Source organism: Manacus candei, unplaced genomic scaffold (genome assembly GCF_025592945.1).
Source record: "Manacus candei isolate 608988 ecotype Guabito, Panama unplaced genomic scaffold, ASM2559294v1 h1tg000014l, whole genome shotgun sequence".
NCBI classification, from domain to species: Eukaryota; Metazoa; Chordata; class Aves; order Passeriformes; family Pipridae; genus Manacus; species Manacus candei.
In genome coordinates this window covers 11,981,525-12,003,670 of record NW_026138062.1, presented here as the reverse complement: position 1 = coordinate 12,003,670, position 22,146 = coordinate 11,981,525, and the positions used below count along the sequence as shown (strand labels likewise).

The 22,146-nt window shown below is 46.9% G+C and overlaps 1 protein-coding gene across 1 annotated transcript; it reads right to left on the bottom strand.

Moving 5' to 3' along the window:
* Positions 1-11,872: 11,872 nt before the first annotated feature.
* POU4F1 (POU class 4 homeobox 1) lies at positions 11,873-14,198 on the bottom strand. The gene is made up of 2 exons (XM_051780508.1): positions 13,895-14,198; positions 11,873-13,033 (listed from the first exon to the last, which is right to left on the bottom strand). The coding sequence occupies exons 1-2, from the start codon at positions 14,015-14,017 to the stop codon at positions 11,984-11,986; spliced, it is 1,173 nt and encodes a 390-aa protein (XP_051636468.1). The 5' UTR covers positions 14,018-14,198; the 3' UTR covers positions 11,873-11,983.
* Between the last annotated feature and the right edge of the window lie 7,948 nt (positions 14,199-22,146).

The following is a 22,146-nucleotide window of genomic DNA, read 5'->3' as shown; positions in this document are numbered from 1 at the left end:
TGATTGCAGAAAGATATGAACCCTGACCAAACTGCCGTATGCAAACACAGACGTCCTCGGTTCATTTCCATCCCATTCAAAGAGAATGGTTTGGGGAGGGCGGGGGGGGGGGGGGGGGGGCGACGGATTGATGGGCAGGGAGGTGTGTTTGGGATTTTGGTGCAGGACTGGGGGGGGTTTCCCCCTTCCCAGTGTAAAAGATGTTGAGGGTTCAGCATTCCTGCGAAAATCCCACGGATTCCAATCGCCTATGAAACAAGGTTGGACTGCAGCCTGCATAGCCTCGGCAGCGGAACCTCTACCACGCTGAACCTGTTCCCTCCCTCCTTTTCCCTTCCTCTCTCCTTTCCCCCAGCCCCCTTCCCACCCTACAGGTGTGTGTATCTAAGCGAGTCCCCCGGTCTGAGCGTTGTTAGCCGGCAGGGAGCAAGGCGTGTGCTGGAAAGCCTGCGTGAGCTGGGCGAAAGCGATGTTATCCTTGCTTCATTTCTTCAGCGCTTTGGAGCGTTACTTTTACTTGCTAATCACGAAGGGGCGCTTAAATAATTGAGAGTACGTTTAAGCATAAAGCAGTCAGTTTCTAATCTTTTCAGGGGGAAAGGGACTAATCTGCACCTGCTGTGAGAGCCCTTTTTTTATTTATTCTGTATATTACTTCCACTCCAAGCTGGACCTGATGGCTCCAATTACAGTTGAGCCTTGCGGAATCCATACTCTCCCTTTTGCAGCCCCTTTCTCTGCTGTAAACTTTTCCTTGACAGAGTAAAGCAGGGGGATTTTACCAGACACCATTTAGCTGAGATTATAATTTATTTATTTTTTAAGAGAAGCTCTTCAGAATTCCCAAGATCTCCAAATTTGCCTTCTTTCTATTGCCTCCACTGTCCCATATGCATATTTGTAGAAAAGAGAAGCATACACTGGCTGCCACAGCGATCTGGATTATTTTTTAATAGGGCATAGTTCGAGAGGAGAGTTTTAACGTAGATTTTCTCCTATTTAGCATTTGGGAAGAAATTATATAGGAAGCCTTTCTTCTACTACCTATTTTCACTGCCGGGTTTTTACGTTGAATAGAGGCTTCCCAGAGTACTGCCACAGTTAATTCCAGATTTTTATTTCTGTAACCTACTTAGGATGCAAAAAGGAGAAAAAAAAATCCCGTCAAATTAAAGTGAGTCCTCCTGTCTTGCCTGCTCCCAGCAAATAACTTGCAGCACCTAATAAATCCAGATGGAGTTCCTCATATAGCCCGGTGCAGAAATAATTATTGTCCTGGCTTGTTTCATGTCAGAGGCCTCTTTGGCTCATCTGTCATGAAACCAATTTCACTTTATTTACATCCATTTGCTAGTTTAATTACTGTGCTGATGAATAGCCTGAAGGAATTAAGTTACGAGTCTTTGGAAACCTAAAACGACAGATATATGGGTTACCTTTTAAATAGAGGAAGAAAATGATGGGTGGTGTGTGCACCAAAATTTAAAGGTAATAAGAGCCTTTTCCTAGCTAGGTGGAAATGCAGAATCAACTGATACTCAACCCGTGCATTTACCTCTGTCTTGATGTAAAGTATTGCTTAGGAAGGCATTCATATTTTTGCAGATTTAATGCAATCTGTATTAAAGCATAGGTTCCAGAAGACGGGTGCCAGCTGTAGGTCTAAGCACAGATGCACTCATTATTTTTCCAGCCACCAAAAGGGGAAAAAAATGTTAAAAAGTAAGGCTGACTTCAACATAACCTATGCACTTTACTATATAACACATATCAGTAGGGCTACTATCCTGTGTTTGCAATGGCAGAAATTGTCTCAAGCTCTTTTCCCTCTAACTTGCCTCTCTGTGGTGTCCTGTACCAACAGAGGAAATTCCAACCAGCTACAGGATACTGTGCTTTTTGTGTAAGCCTGCAAAAACACAGTTTGTCCTCGTGTTAAGCGTCCCTGCTGTAGCCCACGTCCTTTTCCTTTCTTCGGGTGTTTTTTCACCATTTACAGCACATCCATGCGTGTCACTTGACCTGGAGATCAGGCATAGGGACCAGCCCCATCCACCTCCACGATCCCTACTGCAGGATCCTAGCATACTGAAGTGAACCCATTCTCCCCTCCTCCACCGCTCAGTAACTTTCCTGAGCCGCTGTAGCATTTTATAGTAATCTAGTATTTCAAAACTTTATGTGGCGTGTACCTGAGCAAAAGGTCAGTCTCTTTAATACTCTCCTTCATTCACTGTGAAAGATAAAATAATAATTAAAAAAAAAAAAATTAAAAATGGTAGCGGTCTCGGAATTGGGTTGGAAATGTCAATTGTCTGAGTTGTGCCCCCGAGTACCCCTGACGTGTCACCTACGGACTGGTCAAGAAGGTTCAGGAGGAGCCCATGTGAGCACGTTCATTCTAACCCTGAAGAGAAAGTCCCCCGAAAACCCTATCCTCCAAACAAAATTGAGAAACCAGACCTGAGAGCCCGTGCCTCTTCTTGGGCGCTGAGCCTTGATGTTAGATACATCAAGGCACCTTTATTTGCCTGAAACACAGAAGTTTAGGTGGTCCCGTTTTGAGGGCTGCATAAAAAATTTATGTACAAAAGGACTTTTGCACCTCTCTCTTACACAGGCTGCTTCTTCCCCTTCTCCCGGTAATATTGTGGATTCAATACTTTTGTGGATCTCACGTGGGACAAACCTTCCTTGAAGAAATGACGTGCAGCAATAGGTAATAGGGGAGATAAAAGTGATGAGGACGGCCAGAGCTCTGGCTGTCTATAGGGGGGATGATGTTTGGCTCGCTAGAAAAAGGCTTCCCCTCAGAGACACCCTCCACAAGGAGAAGGCTGAAGGGGCACACAGCGATCCGCTTTGTCACAGAAGTTGAGTAGCACTTTAAAACCAAATCCTTTGCCAGGCGAAACGTGACACATTTCTCCCTCCTGCCTCAAATCTCGCTACCGGCTGACCTGAGTTGGTTACACGAGGGTATAAAAGAGCAGATCAAAAGAGAATTACAGCTGCCTGTTCGAGGTACTCCGGGTCTTTATATCTGAGAGAAATGAAAGGAGAAAGTGTACAGCAACATACAGTGGGGTATGAAAAGCTCCCTTCCCCCGCCGCCTCTCTCCTCTTCTCTCTCTCTCCCTTTGATTAATAGATCCATGTGGCTAACGGCCTGACATATGGTGTGCGAAGCAGCTTGAGATGGTACCTCAGGCATACCCTACGGCCATTAACATATTACAGGCTTCTGTGCAGCCACAGACGGACAGAGAGAGAGCCAGCCAGACAGACAGCCTTCCCTTGGACCGCGCCGCCCGCCGCGGCCCCGCTGGAGCTCTCCGCTGTGCTGAAGCGCCGCCGCTCCGCTCCGCCTGCGCGCAGCCCGCCCGCGGCGCCTCCGCCGTGACAGGGTTCAAAAAGCAGGCGTGCACGCACAGGCGGATTTGAAAGTCCTGCGCCGCTTTCAAACGGAGAGGTGGAAAGCAACATCGGCATTACTCCTTGCGCATAATATAGGGATTTACCTCCCTTCCTTTATTTATTTATTATTTTTTTTTTTAAATTCCAGGAGAAAAAGGTATTGCTATATGTATAAATCCTTTACCACAGAGTACTAAAAAATTGCCTTGTGTAGAACTCGGTCGCATTTATAGTGCAGAAAAGACATTTTTGCAAATGACCCGAAAGTTTAGAAACTCGCATCCATTGCACCTGGCAGTGAGGAAGATATCTGATATTAGGAGAGTGGAATTATATTAAACAAAAGAGTGTCTTTAGAATGCAGCAAAACCTAAAGTTTGTTTAATCCATTTCAAGGATTCTGGCAGAAACATACATCACTCCCTGCATTTTGCCTTTTATTTTCCTGAAGATAACTGCCCCGACTCTTTGGAACTTTGTTCTGGTTGTTTTGTTGGGAAATAAATGCTAACACCAGATTAAACGTTTCAGATAGCTTCATCTTCTGATTTCAGGAAAATAGTGTTAATAAGGAGCTTTGATGTTGTTTTACTTTCAGACTGTGTGCCTTAAGGCAGAAAAACGTATAAAGGTACCTGGGAAAGTAAATTGCCAGAAGCAAAGAGCACCTCCCTTTCAAAATAGTGTAAGTACTCTTCTCACCTACATCAAACCGATCTTATACAGAGCAGCGCTAGCTGTTTTGAGGTTTGCTGACTTTTGCAAATATCTCTCCTTTCAATGCACACACGACGACGTGTGCTACTGTGTTTATGTGTGTGCACATTTCAGTATTATCAGTTGCTAATGAAACTGAAGATTACAGGGGCAAATACGGAAGGCTCATTGCTGTAGCTACTTTTATATTGTAATTCTTTTCTTTTTTCCTAATAAGACTATAAAACCCCGTGGGGAAAAGCCTCCTAGAGATGTGTGGTGAGGAGTAAAGCCGATGCAACGTAAGTAGAGAACTGTAGACCTCCACCACGCTGAAAAAAAACCCAGAATAAAAGTTTCGCACGATGTATGTACATCTGGGGTTTTCCTAGCTATTCCGCCAGGAACCTCCTCTATTCTTTCGGGAGCCCAGAACATCAGCACCGCATATTCCTCACACACAATCAATACATTTTGCATAACACGAGTCTCTCTCGCACGCTCTCTTCTTCTCTTCCTCCCTCCCTATTTTGCTTTGCCTTTCGTCGGTGGATGGGGTTTCTACACGGGGCTTTTCTTTTAAGAAATTAGCGCCGACGATAGAGTCTCATAAGTAAAACCTGCTTTCTCTCGTCAAAAATTTCACTGCAGCCCACCACAACAACCTTTCAAGCATGCGGTTCGGTTTCAGACAGACACAGCTTGTCTTTCTCCAGTTTCTCCTCTCACCCCCTCCCTTTCTATTCCTCTTACAGCAGTGCTTTAATAAAGTCACATAAGTGATTGAAATTAACATAAATCATTATTAGTTATTAGGATTTGCTCTAAATTACTCCTTGAACATAACACCAAACCCCATCTGCCACTCCTGCTCTAGCAGCAATAGATTGCAGATAAAATAAATGTCCTTACCCCATTAGAATGTTCCTGTCTCTGTAGCCAAAAGCCAAACAAAAGCAATAAATACAGAGCTTTTTTCTCTCCACTATTCAGCTGTGACTGTTTTCATCAGCTCTTCCTCTAGAAAAGCTCAATAGCTGCCTGAAAATATTGCATTTTATATCACCAAAGGGCGATTAATATTGCATTAACTGTATTTAACATTTTTTAAGCGCGAGTAATCTGAAATGAGTAAGTTTCTGATACTAAATACAGGGGATGTCAGAGCTGGTGAAAACAGCTTAAAATATCTGTATAAACAGATTATTTGTTTCATACTTTGTATTTTTATAATGTTATGGTATAGTGTGCTCTGTTTGAAGTAGAAGAAGCCATGCTAATGGTCTGTTTAAAGTATTCTGACACTGTCTGGAGACATCCAAGTCTCTGCCTTCATTAAATGTTTATTGTCAACACTTCAGTGAAAAAAAAAGTCTTGTGTAAGTGAATTTCCACTGCTGGATGCTGTCAACACTTTGTTTTATTCTGATCCGCGTGTACAAAAGTTTGTATACATTATGCTGAAGTGAAGAGCGACAGAGATTTAGTGAGCTATAATTAGTTACCAAACAAACTTTTGTTAGTAATTCCGTTTACATAATGACCATAATCAAGGGCTAAGTTATGTATATCGGCGCCTTGTCTTCTTTCCGCGCAGCCCGTAAGAAGATGTATTCATGTTAACATCTGTCCTCTTGTCAAGGAACACCTTTTTTAAAATAGGTTAAAACAAACAAACAAACAAACTAAAACAAAACCAAAAACACCACACCCACAACTTTTACATCTTCTAGCTCTGGCTCACAATGTTAAATTTCTTTCTTCTACCCGGGCAAGGGATGAAAAACCGCCTCGGTCCTTCTCTGCACCCCGGTGTTTGCAGCATGAGCTGGTGTCTGTTCCCGCTGCTGGACCCGGGATTGGGATGGTTTGTCCCCGCACCGAGAGCCGCCCCGTGCTAGAGCCCGTGTGAGCAGGAGGGATGGTTGGCATTCCTACCCAAAGAGGCATTCTGGAGAGTTTTATGACTCACTTATGAAAATCAGTGGGAAGTTACAATTTGTCTTCAACGTACCAGGGCCGAATGTCTTTTTAAGAAAATATTAAATTAATTTTTATATAAAGCCTTTTAAATACTTCAGTCTTTAGAGTGATTAACGTCTTATAACATTTTTTTAATTCCCCCCACCCCCGACTTCCTGATAAATTTTAATTTTATATTAAAAAAAAGTGTTTAACCACGCTTCCCCACAGAATTAGAGATGCTTTAGTATACTTCGGTAAGCAGGCTGAAGGAGTTAAAATGCAGTTCAAAGGAGGACTCCTGCTTTCCCAGAGGGGCTATGACTCCAATTTGGGAAGCAGATTTTGCATGCACAGCTGCCTCTGGACGACCAGCCACGGCGAGCTCCCGGGCAGGGCTTGACTGGTGACACCGCCATAAATCCGCACCGGCGCAGGGACCGACATCCCCGGCCCCCTCTGCCCGCGGAAACATCGCGCTGAGCCCGCCTCAAAGTTGCATCTTAAACCAGCAGGCGGAGAGGGATCCCGCTGGGGAGGGCGAGCATCCCGCGGCGCTTCCGCTCTCCGCGGAGGCAGGAGGCGCGGTGGGGGCCCCGCACCGACTGCTGCTGCCATCGGTGGTGCGGAAGCAAAGCGGAAAGTGCGTTACTGTGCCCGCCGGCTCTCCCTGCCCCTGCCCGCCCCCAGCCGCTGCCCGCCCTCCTGGCGACGGGGCTGGGGCCCTTCGGTGCAGGCGTGCTTTCTGCTACTGCTGCCTCTTCAAAGATTTATATGTGACATCTTAGTTTAAATTAACTTTTGAGCCCTGGGTTTCATTCATCCATCTACGCACCCACCCACCAGCCGCCTGCCTATCTATCTTTCTACTGTACGAAGAGACTTGCTTGAAGTTTTACCACCTCGGTCTCATCTCTGGGACCTATATATTCAGCTGACCTATATATTCATCCACTGCTTTTATCCCAAACTGAGCCTCCTTCAGGTGCGAAAGGGTTGCAAAGGAGGAAAAAGAAAAAGCTTTCCGAAAGGGGAAGGAGGGGAAGCGGCTGGGGGGGGGGGGGGGGGAGGGCGGGGGTGTCGTGCAGCACGCCTCCCATCAAGCTGTCTTGACAACAATTACTAAAGTTTTTAATTAGCCTCTTGTTATAATTCATTTTATTAATTTTCTAAATCTCAGCCCATGAATTATTAACAGCGGCCCCGTAATTGTGTTTGCCGCGGCGCACGTGATGGCGGCGGCCCCGCCGAGCCGCTCTCCCCGCCTGGGTCCCCTCCGCGCCCCGGCTGGGGAAGGGGCCCGGGCGGCGCCGCGCCCCGCTATTTTATCAACTCTTAAATAACATAATTACCGATAATCACACCCTCGGCTGGCAGGTGGAAACAGGTTCCCAAGCGGATTAGAATTCTGCTGCTGATCTTTTAAAAATCAATTAGGCTTGCCTCCGCTTTGGAATCAGCAGGTAAATATAATAAAGCTTTTAAAAAAATAGCGCCGGCTGAAAAGCGAGATATAAATAACTGGAGGGATTTAAAATCGTTTGGGAAATGCCAGAATAACACAGGGCACCACTGGCGGTATCAAGCTTTATGTGCTCGAGTCCGTCAGAGTTAAAATAATTATCTTTCGACAAATCTATTTCTCTTCGGAGGAAAGAGGGAACACGGGGAGGCGGGAGGGAGGCACATAAACCATAAAGTCAGTGCTGTAGGACACTTCATTCTCCTTCTGGGGAGCCTTTTTACTTGTTGAACCAGGACCGAATTAGTCTTAATATCACAGGAGAGTAAAAATCAATACGACCGTGGCAGTGGGTGTCTGTTACTCACTTATGATGGCCTAATCTAAGTTGAAAGCAAGCAGAGAGCAAGCGTTAGGCAGAAAATCCGGGAGCCAAACCGGGTCTCACGGATTTAGGACTGGAAAATCACACTAGGAAAGCGGCGAAATACCTCGGTTGTGGAGAAAAAGGCCATTTAAGGGCCGGCAGCACCGAGGCGTTCTCGGCAAGGGGAACAGGCTGGAGTGTAGGAGTCATTAGAGGCGTCGGCCCCTGGCATGAGGGGGGGGGGGAATATCTGTATTTTTTTGGTCTCAAATTGCTCTTTTGTATGCAAGAGGCTACGAACTGTTGAGGAATAAATGCGAACGCATGTTCTGCCTCTCCATCTTTTATCTTACTTTTTTCCTCGGATGCAAAAGTTTTAACAGTTCTTAGTTTAGACGTTATAAATACTCCTTTTCTCTTTTCTTTTCTTTTCTTTTCTTTTCTTTTCTTTTCTTTTCTTTTCTTTTCTTTTCTTTTCTTTTCTTTTCTTTTCTTTTCTTTTCTTTTCTTTTCTTTTCTTTTCTTTTCTTTTCTTTTCTTTTCTCTTTTCCTCTCTTCCTTTCACTCTATTTTTTCTTTTGATATTTTTAATAAGGCATTTATTAAAAAGGCCTCACGAGCATTTTGTGGTTTTATGAACTATTCAGATTCATCTGACAGAAAGCAGGACGTTACGGTTTTGCACAGTTTCCTACCATGAAAAATAGGAAACCCTGCAAAGCTTTTATTTTCACCATCTGTTTTATTAACATATTATTTTTTTCTTTGTACTCGATAAGGATTGTACTTATTACAAAACAAACTCCTCAACTTTTCAATACATACATCGGTCATTACTGTATGATACAAATGTGGTATCACTTGCAACATTTCAATCGTTTGGGACTGATGAAAAAGAAAACCCAACATTTGTTATTATTTTTATTTGTTCATTCCTGACTCTCCAAAAAATGATACCCGGTAATACTTTTCTATAAAATAATATTTTTACAAATGCATTTATTAAAAATTCTGATGACATTTCAAGTCAATAACAACAGAAACAAGGTAATTTCCGGTGGATGAGATCTATGGTTTTTTAAAAATACCTTTAGTGCTTATTTTTTAACATCAACAGTTGTTTAAAATCACAGCTTTTTTGAACGTATTATTCTCTTCTGAACATCACGTGTCTTGATTCACAGATTTACCGGCAAAATTAAAAAAGATTTGGCTAAAATATGTCTACAGAAGAAATAATCCCAGCTATTAAGTAACTTTTTACATTTGGCATCTGATCTAGTCACAGGTCATCAGAAAATAGAAAGAGGTTCTTTGATCACTTGAAGCAGTAGGTGGCATCCTATACGTTCCTAATGAACAATTGCATTCACAACATAAGGAGAGATCAGTTTAGGATTTTCATATTTATTAACCCAAAATAAAAATAAAGTATCTTGTTACATAATTAAGTGCAATTAGGCCAGTCAGAACAACATATAAACCTGAAACCACCCAAGCTTTTCTTCTTTATACATATTTTGTAGGTGCATAATCCTTTCCAGCACACTGAAAAGAAATACTTCAGAAGTCCTTCTTAAAATTTTACTTTGATTTATATTCTGCAGTTATAGAATAAATTTCAAGAAACACACGCAGCTAATATATAGTTAATTTTATTCGGAGCACCGATTTTCACATAAGAGCTATCTCAAAGTAATGATTTCTGGATTTAAGCAGAAAAATACATCTCTCACTATTTTCTTTTTGGTAGAATTAGTCTTATCATCTAACGGCCATACCTTGAATTTACCAGCCGAGTCTCGGAAATATTTTTTTTTAAATGCACCCAATAATAATAGTAACTATTCTGTTTTCACGTTTGTTTTATTTGTAAGTATGCTGGGACGCATCTCCCTGTTGTATTTTGGCATACAGAAATATTTCTGATAGAAATAAAAGTAATAGAGTAAAGACACAACCAAGGAGAAAGCTCAGCAAACATACATGGACAGGTAGATTATTCAGTGAGACATTTTAGGATCCACACGTGGTTGCAGTTTGTAACCCTTTTATGTTGTTTTGTGCATTAAAGAAAATATTTACAATCGTCTTTCTTATCTTTTTTTCCCATTTTTCTTCCTTTTTTTTTTCTTTCCTCTTTTAATTCTAAATACAAGAACGTGACAAGAACGTTTGTGTTTTCGGTGAAAACAGGCAGTTAAACTGTGAGATTACACCATCCACAAAAGATTCTACCAGAAGCTAGTCTATTTAGTGCTCAGTTTCAAAATGCATAGAATGTTTGCGCTGCAAACAATGATACACGAAATAATAATAATAATAATATTAATAATAAAATAAATAGATAAATAAATAAATAATATAGAGACTTTAACACGGATCTTTCTATGCCTTTTTTTTCCTTTTTTCTTTTCCTTTTTTTTTTTTTTTTTTTTAGGTCATGTCATGCATAATTTCAGTCTATTGTTTGTTTTGATTTAAACAGAATTGTATTTTCTTTGCAGAAATTCCTTGTTACTTGAAAGCCTTAGTAGTCTCTCTGCAAAAGCCAGAATCAGCGATGGCTTCTGCACGTCTCTGCCCTTTTTACCTAACAAGCCCTGATATTTTTTTTGTTTGTTTTCAACTCGCGAGATATGTAACGCACTTTGATAGTTATTAGTACTACCAGCATCGTTTTTATGGTATAACATCATCACTTCCAATCCAGGAGACTGTTATAGTGCAAATTGAACCCCACACACCCCTCCCAAAAGCCAACCTCTACATAACGTTTATTATTTACAATAAAAAATTTTTAAGCCCAAATTTTTTTTGTTCCGTGTTTGTTCCTAACATGCAGACCCCTCAGAAACAAATGTTATTTCAAACCCATTTCAAACTGGTGATTTCCTTTGCCTACCGGGTGCAATAACCCTCAGCCCTCGGAAAAAAAACAAGGAAGGACCTTAACCTAAATCCTGCATATTTGGTAGGGATGCCGGGGGGCATAGGGTTGGGAGCAGCGGGGAGGGAGGGAGAGGAGAGGACATACTTAACCGCGAGCATTAATGAGTCTGAACATAATCTTTTGCAGAGCATCCCCGCTCTGGCAGGTTTGGCATCTGCCTCCAGATGCATCTCTGCAGAAAGAGGGACCTGTCTTTGGACACAGCTGGAAACGCAAACCACGCAGGCGAGGGAGGAGGAACAAAGGGGTTGTGGAGTAACTTTTTTTTTTTCCTTGTTTTCATTGAGCTAGCTAGGAATATTGAGGCAATAACGGAAAGAGACCGCTCCCGAGCTTTTGGAGGACCGGCTATCCCGTCGGGCTGCGGTGGCTCCCCCGGCCCTGGCCCCTGTCCCATTCGCACCACTCCCCCGCCACAGACAAGACCCATCGCCAAAGCCTCGCGCAAAACCGCGTTTGAGGAAAAACAAACAAACAAACAAACAAACAAAACCCAGAAAAAAATATCAAAGCAAACAAACAAAGAAAAACCAAATCCAAGCCAACCAAAGAAAAAGTTCCCCAAACCACCGCCGACCTCATTCATTACCAAGCCAAGGAAAAGAAAGAAAAGCATAAAGTAATGAAAAAAGACCCAAACCAAACGTAGTATCATCATCACCGACAGTTTCGCCTTCCAGGTTTGTTGGTCGGTTTTGTTTTCCTTCGGAAAGTTGTGACTTAGGTTTCTCGGTTTGTGGTTGTTGCTGTCACGGTATTTATTGGTGTGTGTCTGTGTGTGTTTACGCTTTAAGTTGCGCTTTCTCCCGCTTTCTGTCAGGGGGTGGGGGGTAGAGGGGGAATGGGCCCGCAGAAGTGACCCCCATGGGTTTCCAGAGCGTTTTTACCTCCTCTCTCCTCTTCTCGTTGATGTCCCGATGTCTTTTTTGTTTTAATAATTGATAGCGCACCCCCCTCACACACGCACACCCCCCCCCCTCTCCCCGACTAGTTCGCCTTTAGTTTCTACATCGTCCCGTGGTCCCCAGGAGCCTCCCACGGCGTCTCAGGCGACGGTGGCGGTGCGTGGGCGTCCCCCGCGGCCCCGGCCCGGCCCCCCCCCCCCCGGTGCCCCTCCCGCCCGCCCCTAATAGGTGGCGGAAAATTTCATCCGTTTCTGCTTCTGTCTCTGGTTGCAAAACCAAACCCGCACCACGTTCTTTTTGAGGTCCAATTTCTCGGCGATGGCGGCGATCTTCTCGGAGGAGGGCCGGGGCTGGACGGCGAAGTACGCCTCCAGTGAGCGCTTCTCTGGGGCGGCGATGGAAGTCCGCTTGCGCTTCTTCTCGCCCCCGTTGAAGAGCTCGGGCTTGTTCATTTTTTCCCGCTGGGCGCCCTCGGCCTCCTCCAGCCAGGCCTGCAGGATGGGTTTGAGGGCGATCATATTGTTGTGGGAGAGGGTGAGGGACTCGAAGCGGCAGATGGTGCTCTGGCTGAGGGAGCCCACCCCCGGGATCTTCAGGTTGGCCAGAGCCGAGCCCACGTCGGCCTGGGTCACCCCCAGCTTGATGCGGCGCTGCTTGAAGCGCTCGGCGAAGGCCTCCAGCTCTCGTGGGTCCGTGTCCGAGTCGCAGATGGAGGCCAGGCCGGCCGCCCCCACCACCGCCGCCGCCGAGGCCACTTGCCCCGCGGCCCCGTGGTGCGCGGCCACCAGCCCCGGGTGCGGCAGCCCCGACGGCATGTTCATGGCGGCCGGGTGCGAGAGGTGGCCCAGACCGTGCATGTGCGAGTGCGGGTGGGCCGAGGTGGAGATGAGGCCGCCGCCGCCTCCGCCGCCGCCGCCGCCGCCCCCGCCGCTGCCGGCCCCGCCGCCGCCGCCGCCCGCCCCGTCGTGGCCGCCGCCGCCGCCGCCTCCGCCGCCGCCGCCGCCGGGCATGAGCGCGAGGGACGGGGAGGTGATGTGGTCGAGGAGGTCGCCGGGCTCCAGCGCCTGGTGATGGTGGTGGTGGTGGTGATGGTGGTGTGCCAGGGGCACGGTGGAGGTGGAGGTGCAGGGCACACTGTTCATGGTGTGGTATGTGGCGTCGGGCTTGAACGGGTGGCTCTTGCCCTGCGAGACAGCGATGTCGACGGCGGCCAGAGCCTCGGCCCGCGCCAGCAGGGTCTCATCCAGGCTGGCGAAGATATTGCTCTGCAGCTGCAGGAGACACAAAACAGAGCGGGGTGCAGGAAGAGAAGGGCAAGGGGGCAGAGATGGGGCAAAGCACGGAGGGGGAAGGGGACGGGCGGGGGAGAGCGTGGGGTTGCGGGAGCGCCGTGGGAAAGGAGGTGGAAAGTTGATGGAGGGGAGAGAGAGGTGGGCAAAGTTGGGGTGATCGTACGGGCGGGGAGCCGACAGTAGGATGAGCGTGTAAAGGAGCACGGGGTGGTGGCGGTGGGGAGCCAAGAGGTTAGGGAAGCGTGGTATAGCAGGCGACAGCGCGGGGAAGTGAGGAGAAACAGGGGATGGGGTACAATAATGGAAGGGGGAGTGCGGGGGGTGGGGGGAAAGCAAGGAGAGAGCAAAAGAGGAAAAGAAGAGGCGAAGAGTAGAAAGGGCAGGAAGCAAGGGGGAATCCGAAAAGGAGAGGAGGAGGGAGTGAAGGGAAAAAATAAATTGAAAGGAGAGAAATGGAACGAAAGGAGAAAAGAAAGGAGGAGAAGAAACGGATCTGTAACTCTCAGCTGGGGAATTGTGTCAAACACAAGAGCACATAAAACGCATTCCTTTTCAGAGGCCGAGTCATAAAAATTAATACAGAAAGTGGATGAAGTCGGAGACTCGTGTGAACACCGCTTTCAAAAAAGATCACAGGCGCTCAGATGATTGCAGAGGAAGACATGAAAAAAACATTAAGCGCCGCTTGTCAAAATGTGCCTCGCAGCGTTTTTTTATTAATGCACATACACATACATGCAGTATACAGAAAAGAGAGAGAGAGAAAGAAAGAAAAGTGCGTGCGTGTGTAAAAGAGAGAGAAAGAAAGAAAGAAGAGAGCCGCAGCTATCTATCCCTTACCGGTGGAGTTGGTAGACATGCTCTTCTTATTGCTTCCGAGCTGGAGTGTAGAGTGGGGTATTTGTGCTCAGGTAGGGTGGGATGCATGGCAAAATGCGGCTGTTTGCTATTCATGGACATCATCTTGAAGGCTTGGCATGTAAATCCACAAACACTCCTAAAGTCGAGGGAAAAGTGCTCTCCGGGCTCTCTCCTCCCGCCGGGGGAAGCCGCTGACAGCGGTGACGGAGCCGCTGGTGGCGGCGGTGCCGCAGCGGACCCTGCCCCCGCCGCCGCTGCTGCCGCGGTGGCCGGGGCTGGGGTGGGTGGGCGAGCGGGCGGCGAGGCTCCCTCTGGCCCCCGCCGTCTCCCTCTCTCCCTCCCTCCCTCCCTCTCTCAGTCCTCTGCCTGCCGCTGCCCGGCGCCGGGCGCGCTGCGCTGCGCTCTGCCCGCACCTGAGCCCCGCATCCCGTGGCTACCGCCGGGCGGGCTCTCGCGAGAGCGCGGCTCCGGCTTTGACAGACATCAGCTGCCTCCCCCCCTTCTCCTTCCCCTTCTCCCTCCTCCTTTTCCTCCTCCTCCTCCTCTTCCTCCTCCTTCTTTTCCTCCCGCCGCCCCCGGTCCCTGCCTCCCCGCGCCTTGTTGCATTTCCCGCAGCCCTCGCCCGTCTCGCCGGGGCGGCGGCGGCGGGGCCGCTCTTATAGAGAACGACACCGAGCACCGGCGGCTGCGGCACCTGTGGCTGCCACACGTGCGCGCTGCGCGGCCGCCGGCGCGGCCCGGGGCGCCCCGATGGGGCGGGGATGGGCGGGGTGCGGGGCAGGGCGCCCCTTCTCTGCCCTTGGAGCGGCGGGGGGAACCAGCCCGGCCCCCAGCACTGAAACACAAAGGTGCGCTGCCCCTCCGCGCTGCGGAGCCCCGTCACAGAAAGGGGCGTCCTCCGGCCGCTCCCCGCTCCTGCCGCGAAATGTACACCGGCTCCTGGAGAAGAACTGCGGTGGTAGACATTTGTTTGAACCGCTCAGAGACTATGGTTTTCCCTGTAATTTAATTTCCCCTCACCTCGTGTAGTTTTAGTGAACATACTGCTGTTCCAGGTGCCGCGGGTGACAGCCGCTGCGCCCACGCGGGGCGTGTGTGCGTGTGCGCTTTGCACGGGCAGCGCCGCTGAGGTGAGACTGTGCATCTCCTCCTGCTGCCCAGCCCCAACTCCGCTCTGTGGGAAAACTCAAGTTTCACTGGCGTGGCTTGAAGCAGAAAACAATCACAAACAGAATCTTTCCTTCTTTTCTTTCTTTCTTTCTTTCTTTCTTTCCTTCTTTTCTTTCTTTCTTTCTTTCTTTCTTTCTTTCTTTCTTTCTTTCTTTCTTTCTTTCTTTCTTTCTTTCTTTCTTTCTTTCTTTCTTTCTTTCTTTTCTTTCTTTCTTTCTTTCTTTCTTTCTTTCTTTCTTTCTTTCTTTCTTTCTTTCTTTCTTTCTCTTTCTTTCATTCTTTCTTTCTTTCTTTCTTTCTTTCTCTTTCTTTCATTCTTTCTTTCTTTCTTTCTCTCTTTCTTTCTTTCTCTTTCTTTCTTTCTTTCTTTCTTTCTCTCTTTCTCTCTTTCTCTCTTTCTCATTCTCTCTTTCTCTTTCTCTTTCTCTTTCTCTTTCTCTTTCTCTTTCTCTTTCTCTTTCTCTTTCTCTTTCTCTTTCTCTTTCTTTCTCTCTTTCTTTCTATCCTTCTTTCTATCTTTCTTTCTCTCTCTCTTTTTCTTTCTTTCTTTTTTCTTTTTTCTTTTTTCTTTCTTTCTTTCACTCTTTCACTCTTTCTCTCTCTCTCTCTTCCTTTCTCTCTTCCTTTCTCTCTCCCTTTCTCCCTCCCTTCGTTCCTTCATATCTTTCTCTGCATTTTTCTCTCTTCTCTCCTCTCCCTCCCGTTTCAGTGGTTTATTCTTTGAATACTCTTGCGTTTGAACCATTTAAGGGTTCACACCAGGGTTAATAGTGCACTATTATGTTCCGTTTTAGAGTAGATTCAATTTTTTCTTGGAGTTGTTTATGGAGTTGGAGGCAAAACTGTGGAAGCAGTGAATCTGCTACTGTGCCTGCGAGATTAATGTGGATTCTTATCGAACGGCCCAAGGTGAATCCTGTCCCCTGGGGCACGCTGGAGCCGTCCCTCGGTGACTGACCAGATGCTACGTTGTTTGTTCCGGCAGGGCTGCGGGCAGGCAAGCCGCGGGGAGAGGCAGCAGGATATTTGGATCAGGGATGTGACAGCCTGGGAGTGCAACGGAATTGTTCTGTTTCTCCTGAACGCTTCTTATTTATGCGCATAAACACAGCCGAAATGGCACGCAGGCAAACGCGCACACAGGCACACACACACACTCGAATGCACATACACACAGGGCACACGCCACAACCCCAGGTGAAGTCCACATCTGTCTTCATAAGCCCTTTCCTAGCTCCCCTGCCAGTCCAGGAGGAAGGAGGGAACGACTGCCAATTACTTGTGCGAGGGGGAGCCAGGTCTCCATCCATTACTGCATCCCCTGGGGTATCGGAATGCAACTTCATCTCTGAAGAGGATGTAACTTGAAACTGGGCTTGGATTCCCCTTATTTATCGACATCATTGTATCAGAATCGACAAACCATACTTCATATATATTTATTCTTTTTTTTTATTATTATTTTTTAAAGCTATATGACTTATTCTAGCTACTTCTAAGCTATCGTGGCTTGTAAAGGAAAAGCCACCTGGGGAAGGGATGGGGAGCAGTAGGAAAGCGGGAGACATCACCGTTTTCCTCCAAAGTTGCTGAAAAGCGCCCAGAGGCAGGAGCAAGGCCCGAGCCGAGCAGCCTGTCGTTCCCACTCAGCGGCGAGATCAAGCCCATGGCACGCGCCAGGGGGCTCCTGGGCAGACCCCGACGGGGAAGGGAGACGGATAGTGGTGATCACGTCCTCGTCCCTTGGAGGAAGGAGTGGGATGCTGTTGCGCCTGGGATGCGTGGGTGTTTGTCAGTGCGTCTCTGCGCGTACCCCGCTCTCCAGGATGCTGTCAGGCCAAGTACACCAGGTTTCCCTAAGGAAAACATTGAGAGGAGGGAAAATTGTGCAAGTGATGGCAAAGGCTGCCGAGAGGAGGATTTCCAGGCTAAGCGGTGACCTTTCATGCCCACATACACCGGGGACCTGCTTTGCCGCTGCGGCCGGGTCTTTAACCTCTGGGCTGGCAGGGGTTGGGCCGAGGCAGCAAGGGCAGGCAGGGAGGGCAGGCAGCCACCAGCGGGATGGGGATGGGAGGCTCGGGCAGGTACTGCTGGACGAGACTTTCTCCTTGGCTGGAGGAACTTCAACCCCGCCAGTGCTTTTAAAATGACCCCTTCTGTTCACAGGCTTATTTTTTTCGGCCAGAAAGGCAGGGAATTCAGCCCCCTTCACACCTCCACCCTAGCGCCAGCCCGAGGCTAAGGAGGTGAGGACCTTTAGAAGTTCTAAGGGTCCCGTCCCACCTCTCCAGTGTCTTCTGGACGCCGGGTTGTGGGTGGGCACGCTGTTTCTGCAGCTCGCGATATGCGTCCTGCTGGATACTCCTCGGGGATGAAGCAGTCCCGCCCGGCTGGAGAGACACCCCCTCTCAAAGGCTCCTCTCTCCAGTCACAGAAACTGCTCGGGCCTCTGTCACCGCGGCTGCCCGAGGGACGGGGCTGGCAAAGCCTCCGGACCCCGGGGAGGAGGCGGGCTGCTGGCGCCTCCTGGGGAGGCTGCCGCCGGCCCCCGCCCATTCCCTCCTGCTGCCCCGGAGGCAGAAGCCTCCGTATGGACTTGCAGCCAAGATTTCCCTCTGTCTAATCTTTCAGGAGAAGGGAGGAGCAGAACAAAAGGTTTTTTAGGGCACTGCTTGGTCTGTCACCTATCAAGTCCAGGAGGTAAAACTTCCCTTCGCAGTCCTTGGAACAATTTTTTTTTTAAGTTTTTTTGAAGAGGTGAAGCACTAACTTCACGCTAACTTTTAAAGCAACGCTCAAAATTAGAGCCCGACCTTAATTCCCGCTCCAGCGTCGTAGCCCTTCTGCTCCCCTACACCGAGTGCAGGGGCTGCTGCCCAGGAGGATTCCCCTGGGCACGCCGGGGATCAGCCGCCAATGTCACCAGCCCTCGGCAGCCCCTCCTCTCCCCACCACACACAGCCAGCTCCCCGAGCAGACGGCTTGAGCCAGGCTCAGAATCGCACGGGCCTGGTAATAGATTTTATCTTAATGTTCGCTCTTATTTCTATTCCTCGTGGGTACGTCCAGCCTCATGAATACTGATGGCAATAAACTCGCAGGCTTTGAGGAGTGAGTTCATTGGCGACACGACCATGCTGTAGCCCTACTTTTATGGCCCGAGATGCTCAGTAAAGCGAAGGAGTCACATATATATATATATATATATATATATATATATATATATATATAACGCATTTACATGTCTCCCGCAGTTTTATCCGGCTTCAAATGCAAGAAATAGGCAGATTTCCTTAATTGACTGAACAACCTATCTCGAGAAAGTAATAAAGTAACCCCTTATTCCCACAGTGAAACGATTTATAAATTAATTACTGTAACCCATTGTATTTGATTTCTCTTTTAGGATTCCCCAAAGATAAATATACTAAAGTTTATGATATTAAGTATTAACGTCTGATCATAGTTTGCTGTATATCTCGACTTTTAAAAAAATGTTAATGTGGATCTCACGACTCACTCTAAACCTTCTGGATATTTTTATTTCACCAAATGTTAGCTTTACATTTTGTAGTCGGAGTATTTGTCCTACCCCGAGTGTCAGTGGGAGCACTGAGAGAAAACCTACAGTACATGTGTTGTTTGGTGAAGTTCACAGAAAGTCAATATACTATCTAGTGTAAAAGTTATTTTCCATTTAGATGATAAAAATTAACCTTCACAAGAAAAAAAAAAGTAAAAAGAACCACAACAAAACCCAACCAACCCTTTGGGTGAATGCACAAAAAGTATTTCCTTGTCCTAATGAGGACCTTCCTTACATCAGCAAAGATCTGCTAATTACTGATGTACAAGCCGCAATAATTGCTTTTGCAGCCAAAGTGTAGAATGTTGTCATATTAAAAATTGAAACGCTTGATGGTGATTTAAGTCCCAAGGTAGTTCACAACGTCCCCTTTCGGGTAAGGAAGGAGACCGGAGGAGCCAGGCAGAGGTCCGGTGAAAGACACCGCAGGTCCTGTCGGTAGTAAAGTTTCTCGCTCTTTCGTAAAAGTGATGCAGAGGAATTACAAGCTAACCAAGATGCCCCCCCAGCAAAACACCTCCCAGACCCCGCTCGCTTTTCACACCCGCTCTGTGGGCAAACCAGTTGCTGGCCCGCGCTCTCGCTCTAAGTACGCCACATTTCGATGGGTTAGCCTGAAAACGCAGCCTTCCTCTTCCCAGAAAGACACGGAGAGGGGTCGGAAGGGGCAGGGGTCGGTCGTCAGCCGCGTCTCACCGCGCTCCGGGGTCCGCTCGGCTGCTCAAACAGAGAGCAGAGCATTCGGCTTCCCCCGTCCCCCCGCGCGAATCAAAGCACCTTCCGAGGGGCTGGGAAGTAGTTGCCTTGTCATGTAACACATTGCCCTGATTTATTATAAAATTTTAACGAAATCATGCATATTTTAACAGCCTTTAATCACTGCATGAAAATTTAATTCATGAACTGTAGCGCGTTTAAATAAATGAAGTGTTAATTCATTAGGATTAATTAATTTGTTAAAGGATTGTGTGCAAGGTTAAGGTGGAATAAAAACTCTTTGTTAGTTTCGAGTCTTAATCACCGGGTTTTGTTAACAATGAAGGTGGGAAAACAAAACAAAACAAACCCGCGACCTGGGTTTGCGTGGGGTGGGGGAGCCGGGGGAGGGCAGCGCCATTACTTCTCTCCCCAAAATTTGGGGACAGCTCTAAGGCGGATAGGTAAACAAAAAAAAAAAAAACAAAAACAAAAACAAAACAAAAAACTCTGACATCATTTTCTGTGAGGTTCGGATGCCCATGTAGCCATCCAGCCCTGTGGCTGGTTCCCACTGCTTTCCCAGGCATGCACCAAGCAGAGAATGATCTGGGAAAGGGACAGGGACTCTTCTCATCCGTGCCTGGTCCTCGGGCTCCCCTGGCACATTCTGGTGGCTTGAAACCGGCACTCGATGGCCCAACGAGCATCAGGTAGGAGTGTCAGCTGCCCAGTAGGTAGCTTGACTGCTTGTCCACCTAGCTTCCCTGAAAACCAGCAGACCGCACCTACACTGCCTCTAAGAGCTTTAGAGAGGAGACTGCTTTCTATTGAGAAAAGCCAAAGAAACCAGAATACAGTTTCATCCTCTGCTGCTATCTCTCGCTACATTCACAGCTGTCAAAGCACACACAAGCTTTCTCCTGTGCCAGCTGTGCTTTCCCCTCCATCCTTCAGCCAATGATGATGGCTTTTCCAGTTAGAGCTAAGGGACACTGAGGCAGTAGCTCAACTTTGGACCACAAAGACAAGACAGACAGGCCACCCCTTTAGACCAGGCCTGAAAAGTGGGTGGTTTGTCACAGCAGTTGACTTGTCACTGCTGCAAGGAACAAAGGCACAGGAAGGGCTGGACCTGGGTTACTAGCCAGCAGGGAAATCCTTGGAATAATCATGAATCTCTATATTGAGTTACCTTAGAGCTGCTCTTCCTCTCACCAAAACCTGGGAAGGAGGAAGTGGAAGCCTTAGTCTATGTACACAGGTCCTATGCCAAAAAGCAGCAAGGAAGGAGTGTTCCCAGTTTGCAAAACATTTATCATAACCACAGCACAGCAGAGGTGTGTAAAGACTGCATTTCAAGCCTGTGGTTGCTAGGAGTCAGAGGCATGACTTTGATGCTGTGCAAAGACTAGGATCAGACTCAGTCAGTTAAACTGCCTTTAAATGGCATTGCTGGGTGAGAGAAACAGTGAATGTTGAAGGATGGGAGACCCAAGTTAGCACACCTTGTATTGTGTGTACAAGCTACACATTGTCCCCTTTCCCCCTTTTAAAGGATACTTCACAAAGAGATAATAAAGCACATTTAAAACCAAACACAGCTCAAGTCACTATCTGGTGCTGGTATGCAGAGCTGTTCTGGCAGCCCTCTCCCAAGGAAGCAATACCAAGCAGAACTGGGCTCCCACAAGGCCTTTAGGGAATCATGGAGAAGCAGGTCACTTGCCAGACTTCACGTAGGTGAAAAACTGCCAATAACAAAGTAAAAACCTGACCTTGGCATTCTTGCTCTTACGTATAACCCAGTAGATTTCACTGGCAACAAACCTAGGCTGGTAGCAAACTCATTTTTCTGTGTTACCTATTGTCCTGGAGAGCATTCTTCCATGTTAAAATCTGCAAGTTGACTTGTATTTAGTATAGGAAGTATTATTAGAGGAAGTAAAAATTTTATGACCTATTAAATATCATTAGACATCATAGATCTCTTCTGTACATCCCTTTGAAATATCTATTGTCAAAAATTAGCAGCAATGCACTCTAGTTTAGGCTGTTTTATTAAATGCAGAAAGAGATTAAGTAAGCCCAGCATTGACAGAACTCAACCTGGAGAACTGAAAGAAACCTCATATACAGCTGACAAATTTATAAGTGAAGAAACCCTAGTCATTACATATAGTTGAAATTTTGATTTAATATCACATTGATCACACTACCAATTTTAAGCCAAAAAGAATCTACACAAACCAAATAAGACAAGGATTCAGAACAGTTTCAGCTTTACAACTTGTGACACATAAAATGCTCCTACTTACAGCACTGTTTGCAATCACAATCTGCTCACTATAGTTGTGGCTGAGATCTGAGAGTATGAGAGAGCTTGGAATTCATTAATTACAGATAATGATGATAGTTTTCTTGCAACTATGTAGAAAGTTACCAGCCCAGAGTTGGGAGGCTTTACACGACAATATATGAGCTCCCACAACCATTCCAAGCAAAAAGCCAGCACTCAGCCTGATGGCCTTTTCCCTTTCCCATCTTGAGAGTAAGAAATTTACAACCTCAATTTTCAGCATTTAACCTTGGGCTTGGCTCTTCTATCCATTCAAATTGCATGATATGTACAGTCAAAATATGTGTATTGAAGAGCAAGCCTGTATGTGATGTTCCTGCCCCAAAGACTACAAAATAGCATAAAAACCCTCCACCGTTCTCCTTTATTTTAGTTCGATTTCAGGCATGACACCAGTTATATTCATATGTCCATAAC

Coding starts and splice junctions, on each gene's coding strand:
- POU4F1 (XM_051780508.1), bottom strand. CDS start 14,017: ATGATGTCCATGAATAGCAAACAGCCGCATTTTGCCATGCATCCCACC. Junction 13,034..13,894: donor CATGTCTACCAACTCCACCG/GTAAGGGATAGA, acceptor TGTCTCCTGCAG/CTGCAGAGCAATATCTTCGC.